Source organism: Gobio gobio (genome assembly GCF_949357685.1).
Source record: "Gobio gobio genome assembly, chromosome: 12".
In the NCBI taxonomy this organism is placed as follows: Eukaryota; Metazoa; Chordata; class Actinopteri; order Cypriniformes; family Gobionidae; genus Gobio; species Gobio gobio.
Genome location: NC_137105.1, coordinates 46232333 through 46252934, shown reverse-complemented (window position 1 = coordinate 46252934; position 20602 = coordinate 46232333). Strand labels below are relative to the sequence as shown.

The 20602-nt window shown below is 38.6% G+C and overlaps 1 protein-coding gene across 1 annotated transcript; it reads left to right on the top strand.

The window, feature by feature from the left end:
* The first annotated feature begins 4858 nt into the window (after nucleotides 1-4858).
* Nucleotides 4859-9143, top strand: LOC307134585 (uncharacterized protein). Its single transcript, XM_079830445.1, has 7 exons — nucleotides 4859-4919; nucleotides 5736-6041; nucleotides 6259-6579; nucleotides 6713-6868; nucleotides 6997-7074; nucleotides 8105-8169; nucleotides 8255-9143. Exons 1-7 carry the CDS (start codon nucleotides 4871-4873, stop codon nucleotides 8342-8344), a joined length of 1065 nt encoding a protein of 354 aa, XP_079686571.1. The 5' UTR covers nucleotides 4859-4870; the 3' UTR covers nucleotides 8345-9143.
* The last annotated feature ends 11459 nt before the right edge of the window (nucleotides 9144-20602 follow it).

The following is a 20602-nucleotide window of genomic DNA, read 5'->3' as shown; positions in this document are numbered from 1 at the left end:
ACACTTGCAGAACTCTGTTGCTGCTCTGGAAAAACAAACTGCATCCTCTGGGTTATTTGGGAAGCAGAACATGGTTATCTTTCCCTCACAACCAGAAACACACTTCTTTAGTGTCATTGTTGATTTTGTGGTCTAAAAACAAAATGCCAGCGCTGCCGACGGCTCTTGCTCTCGCTCAAGTGTGCGTTTCACGAAAGCGTCGTTAGCCAACTATGGTTATCCTCTAAATTTTGTCGTTATCAGCATAGTTCAATGAGTCAGTGTTTACCGAAACCATAGCTCCAACAGACATTCGCAAACAGAATCGCAAAGTTGCGGGGTTGGAACAACAGCTCTCGACCTGTGGTTAGAAGCATAGTTTCTTGTTTGCATAACATGTTGTTGAGTGCCTCTTAATAAATCTGATCAAACTCAGTGACTGGAATTCAGTGTCTTTTATTATTCACTCACATGTCATGTACTCTACTTCACTTCTTGTGTCCTCCTTGCTCTCACACAAGAGCTCTCTCTAGTGGCTTGCACTAGAACAGCACATATTCCTCTCTCTTAAGAACAAACATATCATAGCAACTTTGTCTTATTACTAGTAACAGTAAAGATAAAAATTCCTTTTTAGCCTTTTGATAATGGTACTCCCAACAGTATGATTTGGAATCAAAACCTTGTTAAACAAATGTTATCATGCAATTACTAAACTCTCAATATAACCATCACAGAATATTCACAGAACAGTTATGATATTTTCCTTAAACTGCAGAGAGTTATTGGAAACTGGTTATTGCAGTGAGCGTAGAAGTGAGTGCTACAACTTCAACATCATGTTCCAGACTCGGTTCAGTACTAGGCAGTGGTAAGCGAGATAAACAGTCTGCAGTCACATTCTCACGCCCTGGCTTATACTGAATGTCATACGTAAATGCCATCAGCCTGCCCTAGCTGACTATCTGGCTATGCGTATACCTGCTCTGCCTTAACCCTTAGATGTCAAAAGAGTGGTCAGTGGGCTGTGATCTGTCTGCAGTATGAAGTGTCCTCCCCACAGGTAGGTCCTCCATCTCTTTGAGGCCCAAACACCTGTTAGTGCTTCTTTTTCTACCGTGGAGTACTTCCTTTCTGCTGCTGTAAGAGTACGTGAGGCAAATGCCACTGTTTTCTCTGTGTTGTCTGCATGCATCTGGGTAAGAACACCTCCAATTCCATAGTCTGAGGCGTCTGTGGTCCCGATAGTGGTTAGTTCTGGATTGAAAAGTGTGAGGGCAGCACTATTCACAGTCTCTTTACAGTCTCAAAGCTCTCCTGAGTCTCAGGTGACCACATGAATGGAACAGAGCCTCGTAAAAGCATGCGCAGTGGCTCCACCACGGTAGCGAAGTTTGGTATGAACTAAGAACACCATGACGTAAGCCCCAGAAATGAACGAAGACTAACCTCGTCAGCCGGGGGCGAAGCGTCTGCCACTGCGGAGACATGCGAAGCATCAGGTCGCAATCCCTTCCCAGACAGCGTGTGGCCCAGAAATGACAGTTCTGGCTGTCTGAAGTGACACTTTGCTGTGTTCAGTTTCAGTCCTGCCTTTTCAATTGGCTGCAGCACGGATTGCAGGTTATCATCATGTTCCTCGAGTGTTGCTCCTGCGACCATGTCGTCTAAGTAGCAATGAACTCCAGGCTGACCTTTAAGGATTTCAGACATCATCCTCTGGAAGCAGCTTGGAGCTGAGGCCAGTCCATATGGGACCCTTTTAAAACTAAATAACCCATCTTGCATAATAAACGCAGTAATGTTTCGACTGTCCTCATGCAACACAACCTGATGGTAAGCACTTTTGGAGGTCTAATGTAGAAAACATTCTGGCTCCACATAGGTTTGCGAACATCTCCATATGCGGAAGAGGAAAACTGTCCACTACGATGGCTTTATTAGGCTCACGTAAGTCGACACAGAGCCGAATCCCCCCATCTTTTTTTCTGGTGACCACTATCGGGGAGACCAACTCAGATGCATCCACAGACTCGATAACATCCTGTTGTACAAGCTTCTGTAATTCCTTGGACACCTCATCACGGATTGAGAAAGGCAAGTGCCTGAGTTTCTGTTGAATGGGCTAAACCTCAGGCCGAATCTTGACACGATGTACAAATTCTCTTGCACATCCCAGTCTGTTTTCAGAGCTTGCAGACACAGACGAGACAGGATTCACACATTGGGTTGTACTGATCTGTCTATCACATAATTGTAAACACAGTCCAATAAAGAGGTCTCTGCCCATCACAGCTGATCCCTTTTGTACGATCCACAGGTCTGCAATAGTGCAATGGTCACCATATGAAATGCTGGTCGGCAGGCATCCTTTCACTTCAATTGCATCGCCCTCAAAACGAACTAGACTGAGTTTCGGTGATGAGAGGGGTGGGTTGGCTCAAACTCAAAGCCATCCTCGTCGCTAATATGTTGAGTGCCTCGAAATAAATCAAACTCAGTGACTGGAACTCAGTGTCTTTTATTATTCACTCACATGTCATGTACTCTACTTAACTTCTCCTTGTGTCCTCCTTGCTCTCACACAAGAGCTCCCTCTAGTGGCTTACTCAAGAACGCCGCACATGTGGACCTAATAAATACTTACCTTAAGCAAAATAAGCAAGCTGACATTCAGTACAACCTATATCTTTTATTTAGAATACATACAAATGCCATTTACGTCTTTTAGTTTGTCAAGAGATTTAAAGCACTGTTTTTAAAGATTGTGCATGTGCAGACATGCGCTACTAGTGTGTAAAAACGAGCCATGATTGAATCTGCAAATAAAGAAAAATAATAATTTTTTTGCATTAATTCAACCTTAAACAGATTCATTCAAATAAGTTATTACTCCACCACCTGTGTGACATCATTAACCAACGTGGTTGAACGACAAATTTGCAACAATACGGTTTCGGGAAAAACAGTCGTCAGTATCTAGTTGATTTCTTCAACGATGCATCGTACTATGGTAGTTAAGCAGTGAGTTATTTATTTGTACGGGAAACGCACCCCTTGTTGATGTGTGCACGCGCTCATCCGGGAGAAGTGCCCATACAAGAAATTCTGCCCTTCATGATGTCATACAGGGCCATACTTAAAATAAAAAAAATTCAGAAACTTGTTAGAGTCCTGAAAGAGTGTATTTGGCACAGAAATACTTAATCATACGTCCAACTCGTTTTTTTATTTTTTATTTTGTCCTTGTTTAGCGTGAGAATGCAACTCCTTACCAGTGTAAATACTAAATAAGTCAGAGTGCATGAAATAGCATTAGATCCCCCTTTAATGATATAAAAGTATTCTTCTAAAGTGTAACCAGCTAATTATAATAAGAGGAACTAGAATGCAATGGCAAAACTCGGCACTCAGTTGCTAGGGTGTTTCTATAGGCGGTTGCTAGGATGTTCTAGGCATTCTGGGTGGTTGTTAGGGCGTCGCAGGCAGTTGCTATGGTGTTCTGTGTGGTTGCTATGGTCATTTGGTATTTGTCACAGATGGCTACTATGGAGTTTTAATAGAGTTCTTACAATGATTTAGCACTTAGCTAATCACTATTAGAATTTAGTTATTCACTGCTAGCATGTGTAGCATGTTGGAAGTCCAGTTTGCTATCATGAGTCAAAAGAGCCAACACCCATGTCTCTACGATGATCAGATGCAGAGATATAGGTCTTGCTGAACGGTTGCTAGGGTACTCTGTTTGGTTGCTAGGGAATGGCTTGGCAGCTGCCAGTGATGATGATATTTCAAAGGCTGTTTGTCGGTATGAATGAAACCAGCAGCAATCCCTCTATGACATTAAGATTTGAAGATATCCCTCTTTGGGTTTTGGTTGCTAGGGTGCTCTAAATGGTTGCTAGGGTGTGGCTAGACAGTTAGCAGGGTTAAACTAATAGACTACATGTCTGCCCAAATCAAAAGAGCCAAACTCATGTGTCTATGATTAATTTATACCCCTCTTCTCTATTTGTCAATGGAAGTCTATGAAGTGGTTGCTAGGGACCTGTAACTGGTTGCTAGGGTGTGGATATGAAGATTTCGGGTCATTACTTATTGGCTGCTTGATAAGATAAGCCAAATGAGTGAGAGAAAGAGAAAGGGTCTAAGGGCCTTGCATGTGTGTGTGTGTGAATGGCAGTTGGGATTCAAAATCATTAAACATTTTTAGCCTGCTTTTTTCATCCGCTGTGTGAACATCGCAGGTCCGATTGCTTAAAGAAGAGATAGCACACCTCTCCTCAATAAGCCGGTCACTTTTACACCTCATTCATGGGTCTGTGACAAACGGTGCGGGACGAGTTACGTGCCAAACTGTGTGGAGGAAGAAGAATAAGTACTCAAGAGAACTAAAGTGATGCTCTGCCATAGGTAAACTCCACTCATTATAAAATGGTAGTGCAACTTTATTGTGTGGGCGTGAGTGTGATTGATATGAATAGATGTATTTTAAGGAAGCATCTGAGTGTATTAATGTGTGTGTGAGGGCATCTGTGGTTTCATGTGGAAAATAACACTGCACAAATGTAAGAATATATAAACGTGTGATTTGCAAGAGCTGCTGATCATGTGCTCTTCTTCTGTTTTCTCATGCAGCTTCGTTCAGGCTTTTTACACAACAAAACAGAGAATAATGAATAAAACCACAGGGCAAGGCAGAAGCATTTTCATACCTGGAGAAATAATTGTGGTCATCTGTCTCAGCTTCAGAGCTTCTCTTCATGTTTCCTCTGAAGGGTTGTGGCTTGTTTCAGTTCTGCTCTCTCCAGCCTCATGAAGTTGAGGTTTCTGCTGGAAGTGTTAACAGGACCTCAAATAGAGTTGTGCCATTAGTGAGGGAGAACCAGTCATGAGGGACCATTTATATCTTTTCTTCTTTATGATTCATTGTAGCACTGGTAAGTTAAAATTTTATTTGTATTTATTTATTTTAATTTTGGAGGAATTGGTGTGAGATCAGTGTTTTTTTTTTAATAAACCATAATAAATCATCTTTTAAGAACATTGTATTTTGTAGTTTTTCTAAGACCGGACTGTGTCTGTTCACACCTGCAGAGCGTTGAGTTAATCTGTATTGTAGAGACATTCAAACTGAAATTATCTTTGAGTTCCTAAAGGATGAAATGAACAGTTGGTTTTGTTTTAACCAGGAAGGCAGCTTTTTTTCAAATAAATAGTGAGGTAGTGCAGAAACTAAAAATTGTATTTGTGTATATGAAAAAAAACTTTATCTGATGAGATTTGAGCAACATTGTCTTTCTGTGGTCATTAAAAGTTCTAAAGGTTTAAATGAAAGTCCTCATGAAACGTTCAAAAATATGTTTAATTTTTCATTTACATCATTTACATTGCATTAAAATACATGTTTCATCAGAGATCAGATTTTGATATTAAAATGCCATACATCCATCCATAATTTACATTGTTGATACTGGATGAATGGCTTTTTAATATCAATAACTTCATCTCTGATGAAAGATTTTCTATCAGAAACTTTTAATGCAATGTAAATGACCTTTGGCATTTTAATATCAACAAATATCATCCTCCATTAATATCAACCTTCAAATAACAGAAATATAATTACTTAGAGATCTAATAAGCTCAATACAATCCTGCTCATTAACAGAAATCTGAAGGCTCTTCTCAGTTTTCATCTGATTATTATATATTCCGGTAAAGCATTTGTTATTAACAAACTCTCTTGTTCTCAGGCTGTATTCTTACAGATGTGCATCAGACGACAGTAATAACAGCGTACACAGGTGGTTCAGTGCTGCTGCCCTGCTCCTGTGCTGACCCTCAGTCTACAGCCGACACATTCACCTGGCAGTTTAACACCTATAGAGACCGATGGATTCAAGTATTTGAGGATGAGAAGTTCAGCGGCAGACGTGAGCTGTTTAATGAAGGTTCTCCAAACAATCTGTCTCTTCTCATTTCTGACCTCAGAGAGGAAGATCAGGGGTACTATAAGTGTAAGACTGAACAACTCACATACATTCAGTTAAGAGTTAAGGGTAAGTGAATGCTTCTTCTATATGAATAGCTCTTGTTAGACATGATTGATAGCTCAGGAATAGACATTAAAATGTTTTATTATTATTTTTAAGAGAATAAAAAAGATAACCTAAGAAATTTGGAAACCCAGAAACAGACTTAAATTTTTACATCCATTGACCTTTGAGTTTCAAATTACAATGCGGGTCATTCATGGCTTTTTAAATATTTCTTTAGGCTGTAATTTGGTTCAGAACAGAGAGTCATGGACTGTTGTGACTGGATATTCAGGAGAGTCTGTGGTTCTGCCCTGCTCCTGCACTGAACTACAGGCTAAACCTGAACAGATACGATGGGAGTATTATCTAGTGAACAACACTTATGAGGAAATTTACCCAAATGAAAAGATTGAGCTCCACAAGAACAGAGTCAAACTGTTAAATCAAACAACTCCAGGAAATCTCTCTCTACACATATCAGCACTGACCGCAGATCATGGAGGAGACTATACGTGTTCTGTCTCATCTCAACTAGTCTCCTACAGACTTCAGGTTGAAGGTAGTTTTGTTCTGTGTTGATGCTGTTACTTTGATCATCATTCATTTTGATTATGAAGAATCTAAACATTTAAAAGGATGAAATGCTGTTTGCATTGTTATATTATCATTGACAGTTATTCTCCTCTGAACAGAGAAACCACACATCCAGACAGTCAGTTTATCAACTCATCAACCTTCACACCAAACACAAGAACTTACACATCAACCTTCACACCAAACACAAGAACTTACACATCAACCTTCACACCAAACACAAGAACTTACACCGCCTCAACACACACCTCAGTGTAAGTTGGTTTGCTTCTCATCATCTTGTTTGTAATTCATCATTTTAAATAATTATGCAAGCAGCTTTTATGAGCTCATATTGTGGAAAATTTGTAGCATACAGATTTAAAAATATTTTTTTCCACAGATGTTTTCATTATTTTGGGGGTGATTCTCTCAGTCCTGTTACTGGCATTACTGGCATTAATCTACTGGAGATGCAGAGGTACATGAACACACATAATCACACGTTCTGTACAGATAAACTCATGAATGACCAGGGCTGCATTTCCTGAAACCTTCTTAACGCTACGTCGTTCTTAAGTTATACCTTAAGCTGTACCATAATATTAATACGTGTTTCCCGAAAAGTTCTTAGTTATGTATGCCTTCTGTAAGTCATTCGTTCGTAAGGTTGGGCTGGATCACTCTTAGCTATACCTTATCACTGACAGTTCATTCCGATAGTGGCCAATGTTTCTTTACATCTCAGTCTATATGAATATAAATCTGTTAATTGAAGTGTTTTCATGCAAAAAATACAATTGTCATTACACTGATGTGTGTTAGCTTTTTAATTATATTATCCAAAGGTACATCAGCTGGCAAACCATTATAGTCTATTTAAAGGGAATGGTTGTGGAGGGGAGTTTGGTCAAACTGTGGCAGTGATACAGCGAATAGTTGTGCTAAATCAAAGACAGTGTAGGTCTATGTGCACTATTTCATCCGTGAAAACTTTAGTCCCCTGGCTATCATGTCAGAAGCCGTGTTTTTCCTTCTACCCGTGAAAGTGCACTGGGACGGCAGTCAAATCCATGAACTCACTCGTACTAGATCGATGTACTCCCAGTTACGAGCTCTGACGTCACATAGCCCGCGAAACAACAATGGCAGCCCCTACGGATGCAGTGTTTATGAAACATATATACATATAATGTAAAATAAAAGGTACAACAGCTTCTCTTGCCATATGCATTGTTTTTCTCCTCCGTGTCCCTCAAATAAGTAAGTACCTTTGGCGATAGAAATGATTGTAAATGAGCACTGCTTTCCCACACTGTGATTTTTTTCAGCTTTTTGCTTAAATTTTTTTAACTTACCCACATTCAAGTGTTCATAAACATTTTTTTTTTAAACATTTTTTGATATATTGCATGTTTAGATCTTACAACAATATATTCTGGGCCATGATATCTGTTTTAACGCTGACAGGGAAAGAGTTAAAACATTCTGGCTAAGATATTTTGTTGTAGGAGGCAGAAACGTGAAAAAGGAGACCAGTGATGATGAGGAACTCAATCAAAAACAAGACGATCAGGTCAGCACAAACTCACTGTTGCTCAATGGTTTATTAAAACATGTAATACTGAGTCTGTAATAATCCCATCTGTTCATCTCTCCAGGATGAGGTGTTGTATTCTGCTGTAGTCCATGTTAAAAGAGCATCCACATCAGCTCACACACAGAGTAACCCAGCAGAGGACACAGAGTAATCAAAGTCAAGCGCTAAACGCCAAAGAATATAGTCAAACTAATGGTGAGCATTTTAAAGAGAGAGAAACATGTACATTTTATACTGAGGGTTTTTGTGTAACCTCAGTTTGAGAAGAAAATGCAATTTTTTGATTTAGTAATTGACACATTTAAAGCTACACTGTGTAACTTTTTTTAGTTTATTCTTAGCTAAAAACACTTAGTTCTTTCAAAAATATATGTGCTCATTAATGTATATTTACTTCTTTCAAGTAATAAAGTATTCTCGTAAGTTTATAATATGCCATTGAAAATACATACGGGTGAGGGGTTCAAATGCGGGTCGCCATGTTGCCCCTCCATCTTTAAAGTACATTAGCCAAAGAGGGACATACCCGTGAATTCAAGCTTCGCCTTTCGCGTTTTAACACTCAATGGCACCGTGTCGAATGTGGACGAGGTCGAACTGGAAGCCATGTTATTCTTGGACTAAATCGTCCACCGTAGGAGTTAAAACTAAATCGGAATTGAGAGGAACAGAAACTAATATTCACTGGATGGTCATATACCTTTTCACCGCTAGATGGGGGAAAATATCACACAGTGTAGCTTTAAGGTTTAAATTTGCCATGAAATGATTATTGATCTCATAATAAACAATTCATCTATACGTTCATAAATGCGCTATATAAATGTAACAAATTATTATTATTAAGTAAATACTTCAGAAAACCAAATGTAATTTCTATATGAAAAAGTTAGTTCAGGCAAGAATAAAATATATTAGTACTCAATTTAAGCATGTAGAAATTAAAGCATAAAAATCAAGAATATAAAATTAAGTAAAACTTACTCAACTTTCTTATGCTGGTGTTCCCATCATGCACTGGGGCATGACTAATTTAAGGGATAGTTCACCCAAAAATGAAAGTTTGATGTTCATCTGCTTACCCCCAGGGCATCCAAGATATAGGTGACTGTAGCCCTATTCGCACAGGATTAGTATTATCTGGGGACCTCTGGTGATTTGTAATAATTGCAGTGAATGTCTGTGATCTTAATCCCGTGCGAATCGGCCTTGTCTGTAGTATGTAAAGTAAAAATTCCCCCGCAAATTACCTACCATATTTTGCCAAACACCGAGGTCCTGTGATAATATTAGTCCTGTGCAAATTGGCATCTCTGTGATTTGGCCGGGATTAGGCGGATCGTATATAATTTTTGCAAGGTTTTTGTTTCCTGTGCGCATTTTTATCTTTATCTTTCACGAAGAATGGAGCTAGGCTGCATAAAATGCGCACCGTTATGACTTCCCTTGCGGCCGCGCGGATTATACTTTTACTTTAGAATGAGCACCAGTTTGGGAGTAAATTGCTTGAATGGTGTGTTTAATATTATTCTTAATGAAAAACACAAAAACAGAAAAGGACAATGACAAACTCGCTTAAATGGGCGCTTTTACATTTAGGTTTGAAACAGAATTTTTCGCTGTATATTGTTATTATTGCTCAGTTCAATTTTTAATTGTAGCGTCTGTTCTCTAACTGAACTAAATTATTTTTATTATTATAAAACAATCAAAATGATATCGATACGACTGTTTATAATTTCATACAGCTATATCTATAACGAAAAAACATTTACAAGACTTGACATCATATCCGGGAGATAAGTCAGTAAATTCGAGTAAAATCACAGGCTTGCTTATCCCGTGCGAATGTGCCACACAAAATTCAGATGTGGGGGAGTAATTTCTAAATCACACGAGGTCCCCAGATAATACTAATCCCGTGCGAATAGACCTTTTGTTTCTTCAGTAGAACACAAATGGAGATTTTTAACTCCAACCGTTGCAGTGTGTCAGTCGTATAATACATGTCAATGGTAACAAAATCTATGAGAGTAAAAAAAAAATATGCATAGACAAATCCAAATTAGACCCTGCGGCTCGTGACGACACATTGATGTCTTAAGACACGAAACGATCGTTTTGTGTGAGAAACCGAATAGTATTTATATAATTTTTTTTACCTTTAATACACCACAATGTCCAGCAGCCTTCAGCACGCGATCACTTCCGGTGAGTGAGGTCTGTACATGTAAACTACGCCAGATCGTGTACAGACCTCACTCACCGGAAGTGATCGCGTGCTCAAGGCTGCTGGACATAGTGGTGTATTAAAGGTAAAACATTAGGGGTGTAACGATTCATCTACTACATCGATGTATCGATTTATTTTCCTATGATCTAACTACATCGATCTGTGCTCGGCAAGATGGCCTTCCGGACGACATATATCGATCTAACATCGTTTTAAAAGGTAATCAATCGATTGTATCGATCATGGGAAATAACACATTGGATTTAAGCACGTCAGACTTTATATGGATATTTTTTCTTAGCACTTTTAATGATAAAGCCGTTAAACGTTACTCGATTAAGTCTGCCTATCTGTGACATCATCGCAACGCACGCACCAGCAGCAGCGCTAAGAAAACAAAACATAGCATGTCGGATGGCAGAGAAGCCAACGTGCGAGAAATTATCAAGCCACCAGGAGAAAGAGCTAAGTTAGTAACGTGTTACCTGTACTTTCAACCCTTGCTAAATGTTACCTGTGCATTCCTGACACCAGTGCGCCAGCAGAGCGAGTTTTTGTACTGCTGGCGACATAGTGAACGCACAGAGAAGTGTTCTGAGGTCAGATCATGTTGATATTTGTGAAAAAGAAATCTGTAGAGTCATTGAAGAGTAGTTGGTTACATTTTATCTTTGTTAAATATTGTTTGTTTATTAAACTGAGAGTAGTAGCAGATTCAGCCAGTTTATTCAAACTGAAGAAATGTTGGTTGCACTTTATTTTTGATATTAATATTGTATTTGTATTATTTTAATGTTGTAAAACAACAGCAAAAATAGCAGGTAAACCTACTATTAATTAAACCTGAAGAGTAGTTAGTTGCACTTTATTTTTTATACTAATATTGTAATATTTTTATGTTGGAAAACAAAAGCAGAAGTAGCAGGTTAACCTACTGTTGAAATGTTGGTTGCACTTACTGTGCTTTTATTGAAAATGTATTGAAAATTGAAGATGAGAGCAGAAAAGGTTAACTTCCTTTTAATTCAACCTAAACTGTTGGTTGCACTTTATTCAAATAAAATTTGAATGCATTTGCCATTAATTGTTGTTTACTTGTTTGTTTATATCCATAATTAATTGATACCTGATTCCCTTACAAGAAACAACAGGAATCTAGGAAACTTCACCTGCATTGAGCAGTATCCAGATATTTATTTCAGTCACACAATTTTTGGCTAAAACGTTACTGAATCGATTTCAAGTCACTGAATCGTTTCGGATCGTATCGTTCTAAATGAACCAATATCGTCCTTGAATCGTATCGACAACCTCAAATCGTGATACGAATCGAATCGTTGTTAAAACGAATCGTTACACCCCTATAAAACATGATATAAATACTGTTCGGTTTCTCACACAAACCAATCGTTTCGTGTCTTAATTTGGATTATATCATCTATATGTCACCTATATCTTGGATGCCCTGAGGGATAAACACAAACAGATAAACATTTTTGGGTGAACTATCCCTTTAATAAGGTTGATTTTTCTCTGGTTTCCAGCTGTATTTACACTGTTTTATTATTGCTTTTGTTGTTAGGTTTAGTAACTTGCAATTTTGTGACATCTTAAGTTCATTTTCTACTCAAAATGACACATGCATACTCAAATCGATCTATTGAATGTTACCATCACTGTGTATGGTGTACCAAGTATTCAAGTCTCTGTGTTCAAATGCTGTATTACTTCTATCATGTAGATGTGGTGTCTGCATGATATCTATTATATCAAGTAAATCCTACAAGTAATTTTTTTCAGTGTAGTTAATATTGAATGTGTTCCCTAAAGTGTCTCATATATATACAGTAGTGTACAAAATTCTTAGGCTAGATGGTTTGAAGGTTTAAAAAATGGTTTTGAGTCAGTTATTTGTATCTTTTGCTGTATCAGAAAGACATATCAGTTTACATTTCCAAGCATTCGATTTGCCATTAATTGTTATAATACAGTGAGATTTTTGAATGCTCAAGAAGTCTGACAACAGCCGGCATGATCTGATCTCACCATCATAGAGTCCGTATGGGATTACATGAAAAAACAAAAAACCGAGACAGACTAAATCCAGAACTGCAGCAACATCTCCTCAATGCTTGAAGAAACCTTCCTGCAAAGCAACAGTACTGTGAAAAGTTTTAGGCACTTGTGAAAAAATGCTGTCAAGTGAGGAAGCTTTCAAAGATAACGTCTTAAATAGATCTTATTTATCAATTCACTTCCATTAACTAAATCAAATTTATGTTTGGTGTGACCACCCTTTCCATTTACAACAGCTTTTGTCCTCAGTTCACGTGCACAGTTTTTCAGGTAGATATGCAGGTTGGTTTCTTCAAGCGTTGTGGAGACGTTGCCACAGTTCTGTCACGTTTCAAGTGTAGTTTTCATTTGTGTTCATGTGATGTTTGCCTGTGACACCCAGTTCATGTTGACTAATCCCATTCACTGTTTGTCTGTGTATTTAAGCATGTATTTAGTCCTGTTATTGTGGCATTTAAGTTCTTTGTTGCAATAAACCCTGAAATCTGCTGCAATTGGATCCTGTCTCTACTTCCCTTGCAACTACCGTGTGACAAGTTCTTCTAGATTTAGTCTGTCTCCGTTTCTTCATGTGATCACAGACGGACTTGATGGGGAGATCAGATCATACTGGCTGTTGTGACTCCTCGTGCATACAATAATCTGATTGTGGAGCTTTATTGTGTGGGCATCTGGACATGTATCTGCATCACAAATGTATGTGTCCTAAAGCATCTTTTTATGTGTGAGAACGGCTGTGGTTTCATGTGTAAAATGTCTGCATAAATGTAAGAATCTGTAAAGATGAGCAATAAAAGATTCAGAAGAGCTTTTGAATGCACTCAGTCTGAAGGGGGTTCTATTGTCTGTTCATTACACAACACTTGCACAAAGCTCAAATAGATCTCAAACACACTTCACTCACAACATGTTTTATAAAAGTTATCACTTTATTTATACCCCTGTAGCGCCCCCTAGCGTGTCTAGCTAGTAGTGTGGAGTGCGCTCCCCGAATTCCTGTTTATTGAGAAATTAATGCTCTAAATGTAATTCTCTAATTATTACCTACTTGTAACCATTTACCTGAATAACTACTTTAATTGAATGAAAAGTGGCAATACAATGTCTTTATTGCTAAATTAGAGGATAACACTAATTGTAGGGAATTATTTCAAGTGCTCGGTTAATCAAATGTCAACACTATAGTTACAGTAATATTTCACCCCTTTTAAATGACTATCAATTATTTTAGTCAATATGAATCACTTTACAGGTCACTTATCTAAATCAGAATTATCAAACACTTTAACTTTCAATCAGGATACTGTAAACTTATATATTACCTTGCCTTAAGTATTAAAATCCTCCAATATCATAAACACAATGTAGTACAAAGCTACCGCAGAAATACGTTTGAACTATTTACTTTAAGAAAAATAGTATGTACATATATACAGATCAAATATACAACAGTACATTCAAATGAAACACAATCCAGTTCCCAAAATTTAAACTAAGCCGGCAAATATGAATAAATGGCCACTCAATGAAATAAAATAAATACCCCTGAGACAGTCAGATGAGGATACGTTGCAGGCCTGTAATGTTGCTTGCGAGCGGTGAGACCAGAAACACAATGGCCGTTTCGCGCCGTGGCGCAGAAAACAAAACTCTTTTTTTTTTTTTATTAAACATTCACTTACAATATGCAAAGGTGAAGCCATAAACCAGAAAACATAGCCAGAGGTTCAGGGACGGAGAAACATTACATAATTTGAGTTTGGAGAAAAATAAATAAATAAAAATGAAAATAAATAAACAGATGAGGAAGCATCAATTAAACACAAGTCTTCCCACAAAATATAAAATAATAATAATGAAATGAGAAAAAAAAAAAAAAAAAAAAAAACCCGAAAGAAACAACATTATCAACATTGTTACCAATACATTAATTAAACAAAAACGCCAAAATTTGAGCATACATTCAGAGTTTTAGTAGCCTTTTTGTTACAAGAGGTAGATATAGATTTAATATAGATCTTAACATCTTCTTGAAAGTGAGAAAAATTGGGGGTAACTTTAATAGTTTTACATTTGTGGATAAAATATTTAGCAAGAAAAATTATTAGGTTGCAAAGAAAAAAAATATTTTCATCTTGCTTCTCATAAATGAAAAACCCAAACAAAACATCCTTGAAATAGAGCTCAAAATCTTTATATATGAATGTTTATTAAATGTTTATTATGAATGTTGAATGTTTACAATGAACTGGCAAATATCTTGCCAAAGTTTTCTTGTATGACCACAATGCCAAAAAAGATGCAAGATAGTTTCTGGTTGTGAATCACAAAAAGTACAATTTGCATCTATAGAAAACAAAACTCACTGCGGCTGTACTGCTGATCAGAGCGTCGTCATTCACGCCTCGGCAACGCGATGCTTGTGATTGAGGGCGCCGTCTGACAGCTAGCCAGGCAATAGCTGTGGAGATGAGTGCTTCTCCAGGCGATGCACAAAAGGGCAACCGAGCAGGCTACACACTCGCAATGTCCTTGTAACTAAGTCGTGCTGACAAGCCGTTCACTCTTCCTCCTCGTGGAAAACTCTAACCGAGTGCTTCACAACAAAACACTATTACACTGGAAACTTAGTGAAATGTCCGTAACTCACACTTAGTGTAGATTACTAGTACATTTACTATCCCACACGCATTAATTTGGTGTTTTACCAAGTTATAAACGTGTCTGTCCCCGCGTGGTTCTCACTCATGTCTCTCTCGTGTCTCTCTCGTCTCGTTCTTTCCACAACATCCCCTCGTTCCTCCGTGACCTCTCACACTCACTCCTGATTGGATCTTTCCTCCGCGTACATGAATTTTAACTCACTTAATTTTTTAACCCCCATAAACATTATTTAAACATTTTTTAACATTATGAAATGTACATTTTAAATAAAATAAACAAAAATAAAAATAGTGTTTCTTAGCAAATACCCAAAATTACTATAGGGCTACACCCCTCACATCTAACACACACATAATGAGTTTAAAAGAAATGTTAAGTGAATTTTGTTCTGTGTGACGCCATTTACTAACTCGCACTCTTGACTGAGATTAGAGACTGAAATCTTTTGAATGCATCGACTGTGAGCGCTTGATTCCAGCAGTGAAATGCTCCTGGTTTCTTCTAGAGAGGGCTCAATAATGTATCAGTGGGACATCAGGCAGTCCATGAGAATAATGATTCAAATAAAACCTTTTAACAGGCTGTCTGGTAAACTTCACTAACACAACAACTGACGGTCATCTTGTTCATTACAAAGGCATCAAGACAAAAACAGAAGAGAGCAATCTCCAAAATGAACCAATGTTTTAAGGGGCATAAATCATATCTATCAATCCTAAAAAAATTATATCAAAGATAATTTTTTTCAAAATAAATTCTAATTTAAGAAGCATAGAAAAACACAAACACCATTTTCAAGTACAGAACACGAAATGTCACAGCAGACAACATCAGAACAGACCCGACTTAAAGAGAAGCAAAACCAAAGTTTGTGATTCACATAACAAACTTTCCCTCAGAAATCTATCGGACAGGCCGCAGCACAACCGTTGTGTCCTACCGCCACTGAACTCAGAATTCACCTTCAAAATATTTCGTCATCAAGCTTATGACCTTTGCAATTATGGTACACGGCATGGGCAAAAGTATGGGGAGACTCTTCTTTTTAACAGGTAGGGATCTGTTACACTTATTTCTGCTAAAAAAGTCTTTATCTTACCCAACAGAAGGAAATTCTAGAGAACTGAGTGCTCTTTTTTTGCATGAGTGTTGTCATGCTGGAACAGAGAAAGAACCTCCCCAAACTGTTGCAACACATTTGAAAGCAGAGAGACACTGTTCATTTGTTATCCCATACTAGTTTTACAATTTAGCATAAAGAATAATAGATGCATTATAGGATAGAAGTTTAAATGCCCATTTTACTTGTATTCACCGTAACAGAGCTTTGTGTCAATGTTAGAATGACAGTAATGTTTTGTCTTTCAGTTTTTTTATTTTAATACTCACTGCATTTTGAGGATATGTAAATTCACCTGATTAAAAGTGGCAACCATTGAAACAAGAGAAAAATCTTGTCTATAATTGTATGTAGAAAATGAATCTACTAATGATCATTTTTTGAGTTATGTATTGAAACAGCCTTGTTTTGTGCAACATGAAGGAATTGAAAATAATCAAAGATATTTGATATTTGAAATTGAACAAAGAAATTTGCTTTACTGTTGTCAACCCCCATCTTTCTTATCAGAAGGGCCATTTGGAATTCCTAAAGACAAAGGAGGCTGAAGGCCTGCAGGCAAAATGTGTGTCACACCTTAGTGGGGGAAGTTTGGTCGGATTGGTCAGTTTTGAATGTCTCACATTTGGTTTCAGTCACATGGTCAAGGAGAGATAAAAATAAGTTGTAACTGTTGCTCTGTCTCTTTTATTCTCTGGCTCTTGAGGTCTTTGGGCCTTCTCTTTCTTGCTCTCTTCTTCTCTTTCTTTCTCTCTCTCTATCCCTCAGGTAACATTCTATTCATGCTGTGTATGATTAACGGTATAAGTTTATCATCTCATACATCCATTTTGAAACTATTTAAAGTGTACCCATAACCAGATTTTGTCATTAAATCCTTTCTATTACAAATACTGTGCTAACTAGTCATGATTTGGCATTGACTTTGAAGTGCTCCCTATTACAATACAATATAGTCAAATTATAGCAACGATCTCCCAGCCTGGATGCCAGCCGAACTTATCCCCGCCTACAACATTTTAACTCGGGCAGTTCGGTCTGGACTTGATCCGTAGAGAAGTAATTATGCCTGAACAGAAACTGTTCCAATGAAATTGTCAGGGCGGGCTTTAGACGATGATGGACAAATGATAAACAGTAACGTATCACAGTAAATCATCCACGTCACCAAAGAGCGCTTGGGTTGAATTTGTTCTAATCCTAAACAGAGAACTTGTTCGTATATGCATTCACCTTTACTATTTCTCTCAGAAATGATGATCGTGTTGGTAAGTACTCTGTGTATCCTTAAATTATTTTTTACAACACCGGCAGAGATCGTTTACACTCATCTTTTTCTTCTAACGTTAGGCTACTTATTCCAGCGTGCAGACAGGGTTGCCAAGTTTTTACAACAAAACCCGCCCAATTGCTAACGTTACTCAAAACTAGCCAAAAACAAGCCCAATAGCTTTCCGGGGGGGTTCTCCGGGAAAAAAAGGCATTTGGGGGGTAAAATATGTGTTATTTTGGCAGGGCTGGCAGCTAAAATTCGCATTGCTGGGTCTGTATATCACATAATTGGGGTCACTTCAACCTGCGGACTTGGCAACAAAGTGCAGTTGAGTTCTGTTGACATTTGACAACTAACGTTATCAGTCGCTCCGTTGCTCTGATTGGTTGTAGGTCTATCCAATTGAGGTCTTTCCTGGTTCGGTTGAAACACACCCCATAATCACAGCCCAACAGAGCAGTATCAGACTCATATTCTGACTAGAATTGAGTATGACGACGCTAACACTCTCCCACATATTTTGCTATTGTAACTGCACTTATTTCCGTCGTTGGTATAAGTTGCAGTGGGTGGAAATAGACGAGAAATGTACAGTTTTCTTCCATCTTTCTGATAACATTTCTTTAGTTGTTCGGTAACCCTCCAGCCTAAACACCTGGAGGAGTCCACTCTTAAAAACATGTCTGGTAAATGTTTGAAGCAAACTAAATAAAAATAAACCAATCACTGTCATGTAAAATTTTATAGCGAAAACCTGCTGTTAAAGGACTGTTGGATGAAGATAATAGACAAATAATTAATGTGCAGAATAGGATTTTCTTTTGGGGGGCATTTTGTTTGTGTGCAGTCTTTCTCAGTTGTCTTAAAGTTAATATTTCAGTTAACAGTTGTTTTCAGGTCATTTTTTCAGGGGTGGGCTACAGGAGCAGCATAGAGCGCCCTCTCACGGCTGTAGACGTAATGTTTTTTCTTGTCAGTGTCACATGTTAGTCTGTTTTGGTTGTGTTTTTAGGTGTGTTCGACATCGGCTGCGGCTGGATGCAACTGATCGGCGAGAGTAGCCGCGTGCAGGCGGGGAGGAGCTGCAAACACAGACGTGAAGTCGGACACTTTCTGCTTCCCGCGGTGACGCTCGCGCTGTGTTTGCACACTTTATCAGCTGAAGTGAAATAAATGCAATATTTGGCAATACACAGATGTTTCAGAGACATTATTGTCATGTAATACTTTATGCACTGCTTAATACAGCGTGTGTTTTTACAAGAATAAAGTTCAACATATAAGCCTACACTATCAATGAAGTGGGGTCTATGTTTTTAATCAGTTATATTTTGATAAACATGACAATATAACATCGCGACTACATGAAAGGAGGTTTTACTGTTATAAATAACAGATTTGTGCGCATTAGTGGAGCTGAAGGTTTAGAATAAACACGAAACACACGTGATCGCTGTCATGCGGTGAATCTGGCCAATCGTGGAACGGCTGTGTCGTCATCAGAGCCCGTGCAGCCTCAAGCAGTCGCTCTCGAGAAACTGCACCGGCTGTAATCGCCGGCTGCTCTCGAATCGCTCTCGCGGCACTTTGTTGACATACGTCACTGTCACGTGGCGTCGGCGCTGCCTCAATCCGGACAAAATTTCTAACCGGCATGCACTGCTTCAAGTCAGCCGCCGATCGGTCTGCGCATCGCTGGGTGAAGTCGAACAAGCCTTTTGATTCTGTCACGTGTTCCTTTGTCTTAGTTTCCCGCCACTTTTCTGTTTCCTTGGTTACCCTTGTTAGTCTAGTTCTGTTCACCTGTGTCTTGTTAATTATCTCGTTTCTATTCACTATTTATGTTCCTCCCTGTTCATTCACTCGTTGTCTAGTCAGTTATGCAAATCATGTATGTTCCTGTGTTTATTACTTGTATTGTGAATACTTCACCAGTAAAGTTTCTTTGAGTGTATATTTACCTGTCCTTGCCTTCCTGCCTGAGCCGACTCGCGACAGATGACCAGACCAAACAAGGGATATATGGAGATAGCCTCCATCAACGTTGCCCCTGGAGAAGGAGATGGACTTCTTGAAGGAGGTACTGTTTTTATCTTCCAGGGGGGCAGGTGTCTAGAGGACTATGTGGAGGAGTTTTTAGACACCTGCCACCAAGCCACATGCAGTGACCTAACCCTTATGGAGGGATTTTGGTATGGGCTGGACGATGAGACCTGCTATTTACTGCCCCGGGGAGATGCATCAGGGACGCTGGAACAATATATCAGCTCTGCACTCTGGATAGATGGGTCTTCGTTCGAGGTTGGCAGAGTGGAGGAAGACACCATCACCATCGTCCAGCCCCACCACACACCGGTTATGGACCTTCACCCAGCATCTTCGGCCAAGATGGCCGTCGCCATACCGGAGGCCTTGCAGAGGGAAGACGTGTGGCTGATTAACTCATAAGGCCGCTCCCGAGGCTCCCGATCGCACCTGACTATAAGTCGCAGGACCAGCCAAACTCTGAAAAAAAGTGTGACTTATAGTCCGGAAAATGCGGTAGTAATTCCTTCTGAAGGATTTAGTACTTGAGTCATTACTAGTGTGTTTCCATGATCTTCACTTTTGTAACAAAGTCCACTGAATCGATTTAAGAACCCATGTGCAGTTTCTTTATTACCATAAATGTGAACTAAATACAAAATAAACGTGAACTTGACTTGACAAAAACTCGATCAAAAAACCACAAACAAAAGACTCACCAACAATGGGTTACACAAACAAGATAAAGAAAAGACAACGGTGACATGAGGTCTATTTACACAGACTAATCACTGACAAGAAACACCTGTAAACCATCAAACAATGAGCCAATGACAAACAGAGCGGAGCATCACATGACTAAATCAACCAATGAAAACGTGCCATTATCCCTGGACAACCGATTCACTATGCATTTTTGTTGTTCACATTATATGCACTTACGCGCCGATTGTCAACAAAACACAGACATTTGATGCAGTTTCACTCACCGCCTGCGGTTTCCACTCATGACCAGGAA

Coding starts and splice junctions, on each gene's coding strand:
- LOC307134585 (XM_079830445.1), top strand. CDS start 4,871: ATGAGGGACCATTTATATCTTTTCTTCTTTATGATTCATTGTAGCACT. Junction 4,920..5,735: donor TATGATTCATTGTAGCACTG/GTAAGTTAAAAT, acceptor TCTTGTTCTCAG/GCTGTATTCTTACAGATGTG. Junction 8,170..8,254: donor ATCAAAAACAAGACGATCAG/GTCAGCACAAAC, acceptor TCATCTCTCCAG/GATGAGGTGTTGTATTCTGC.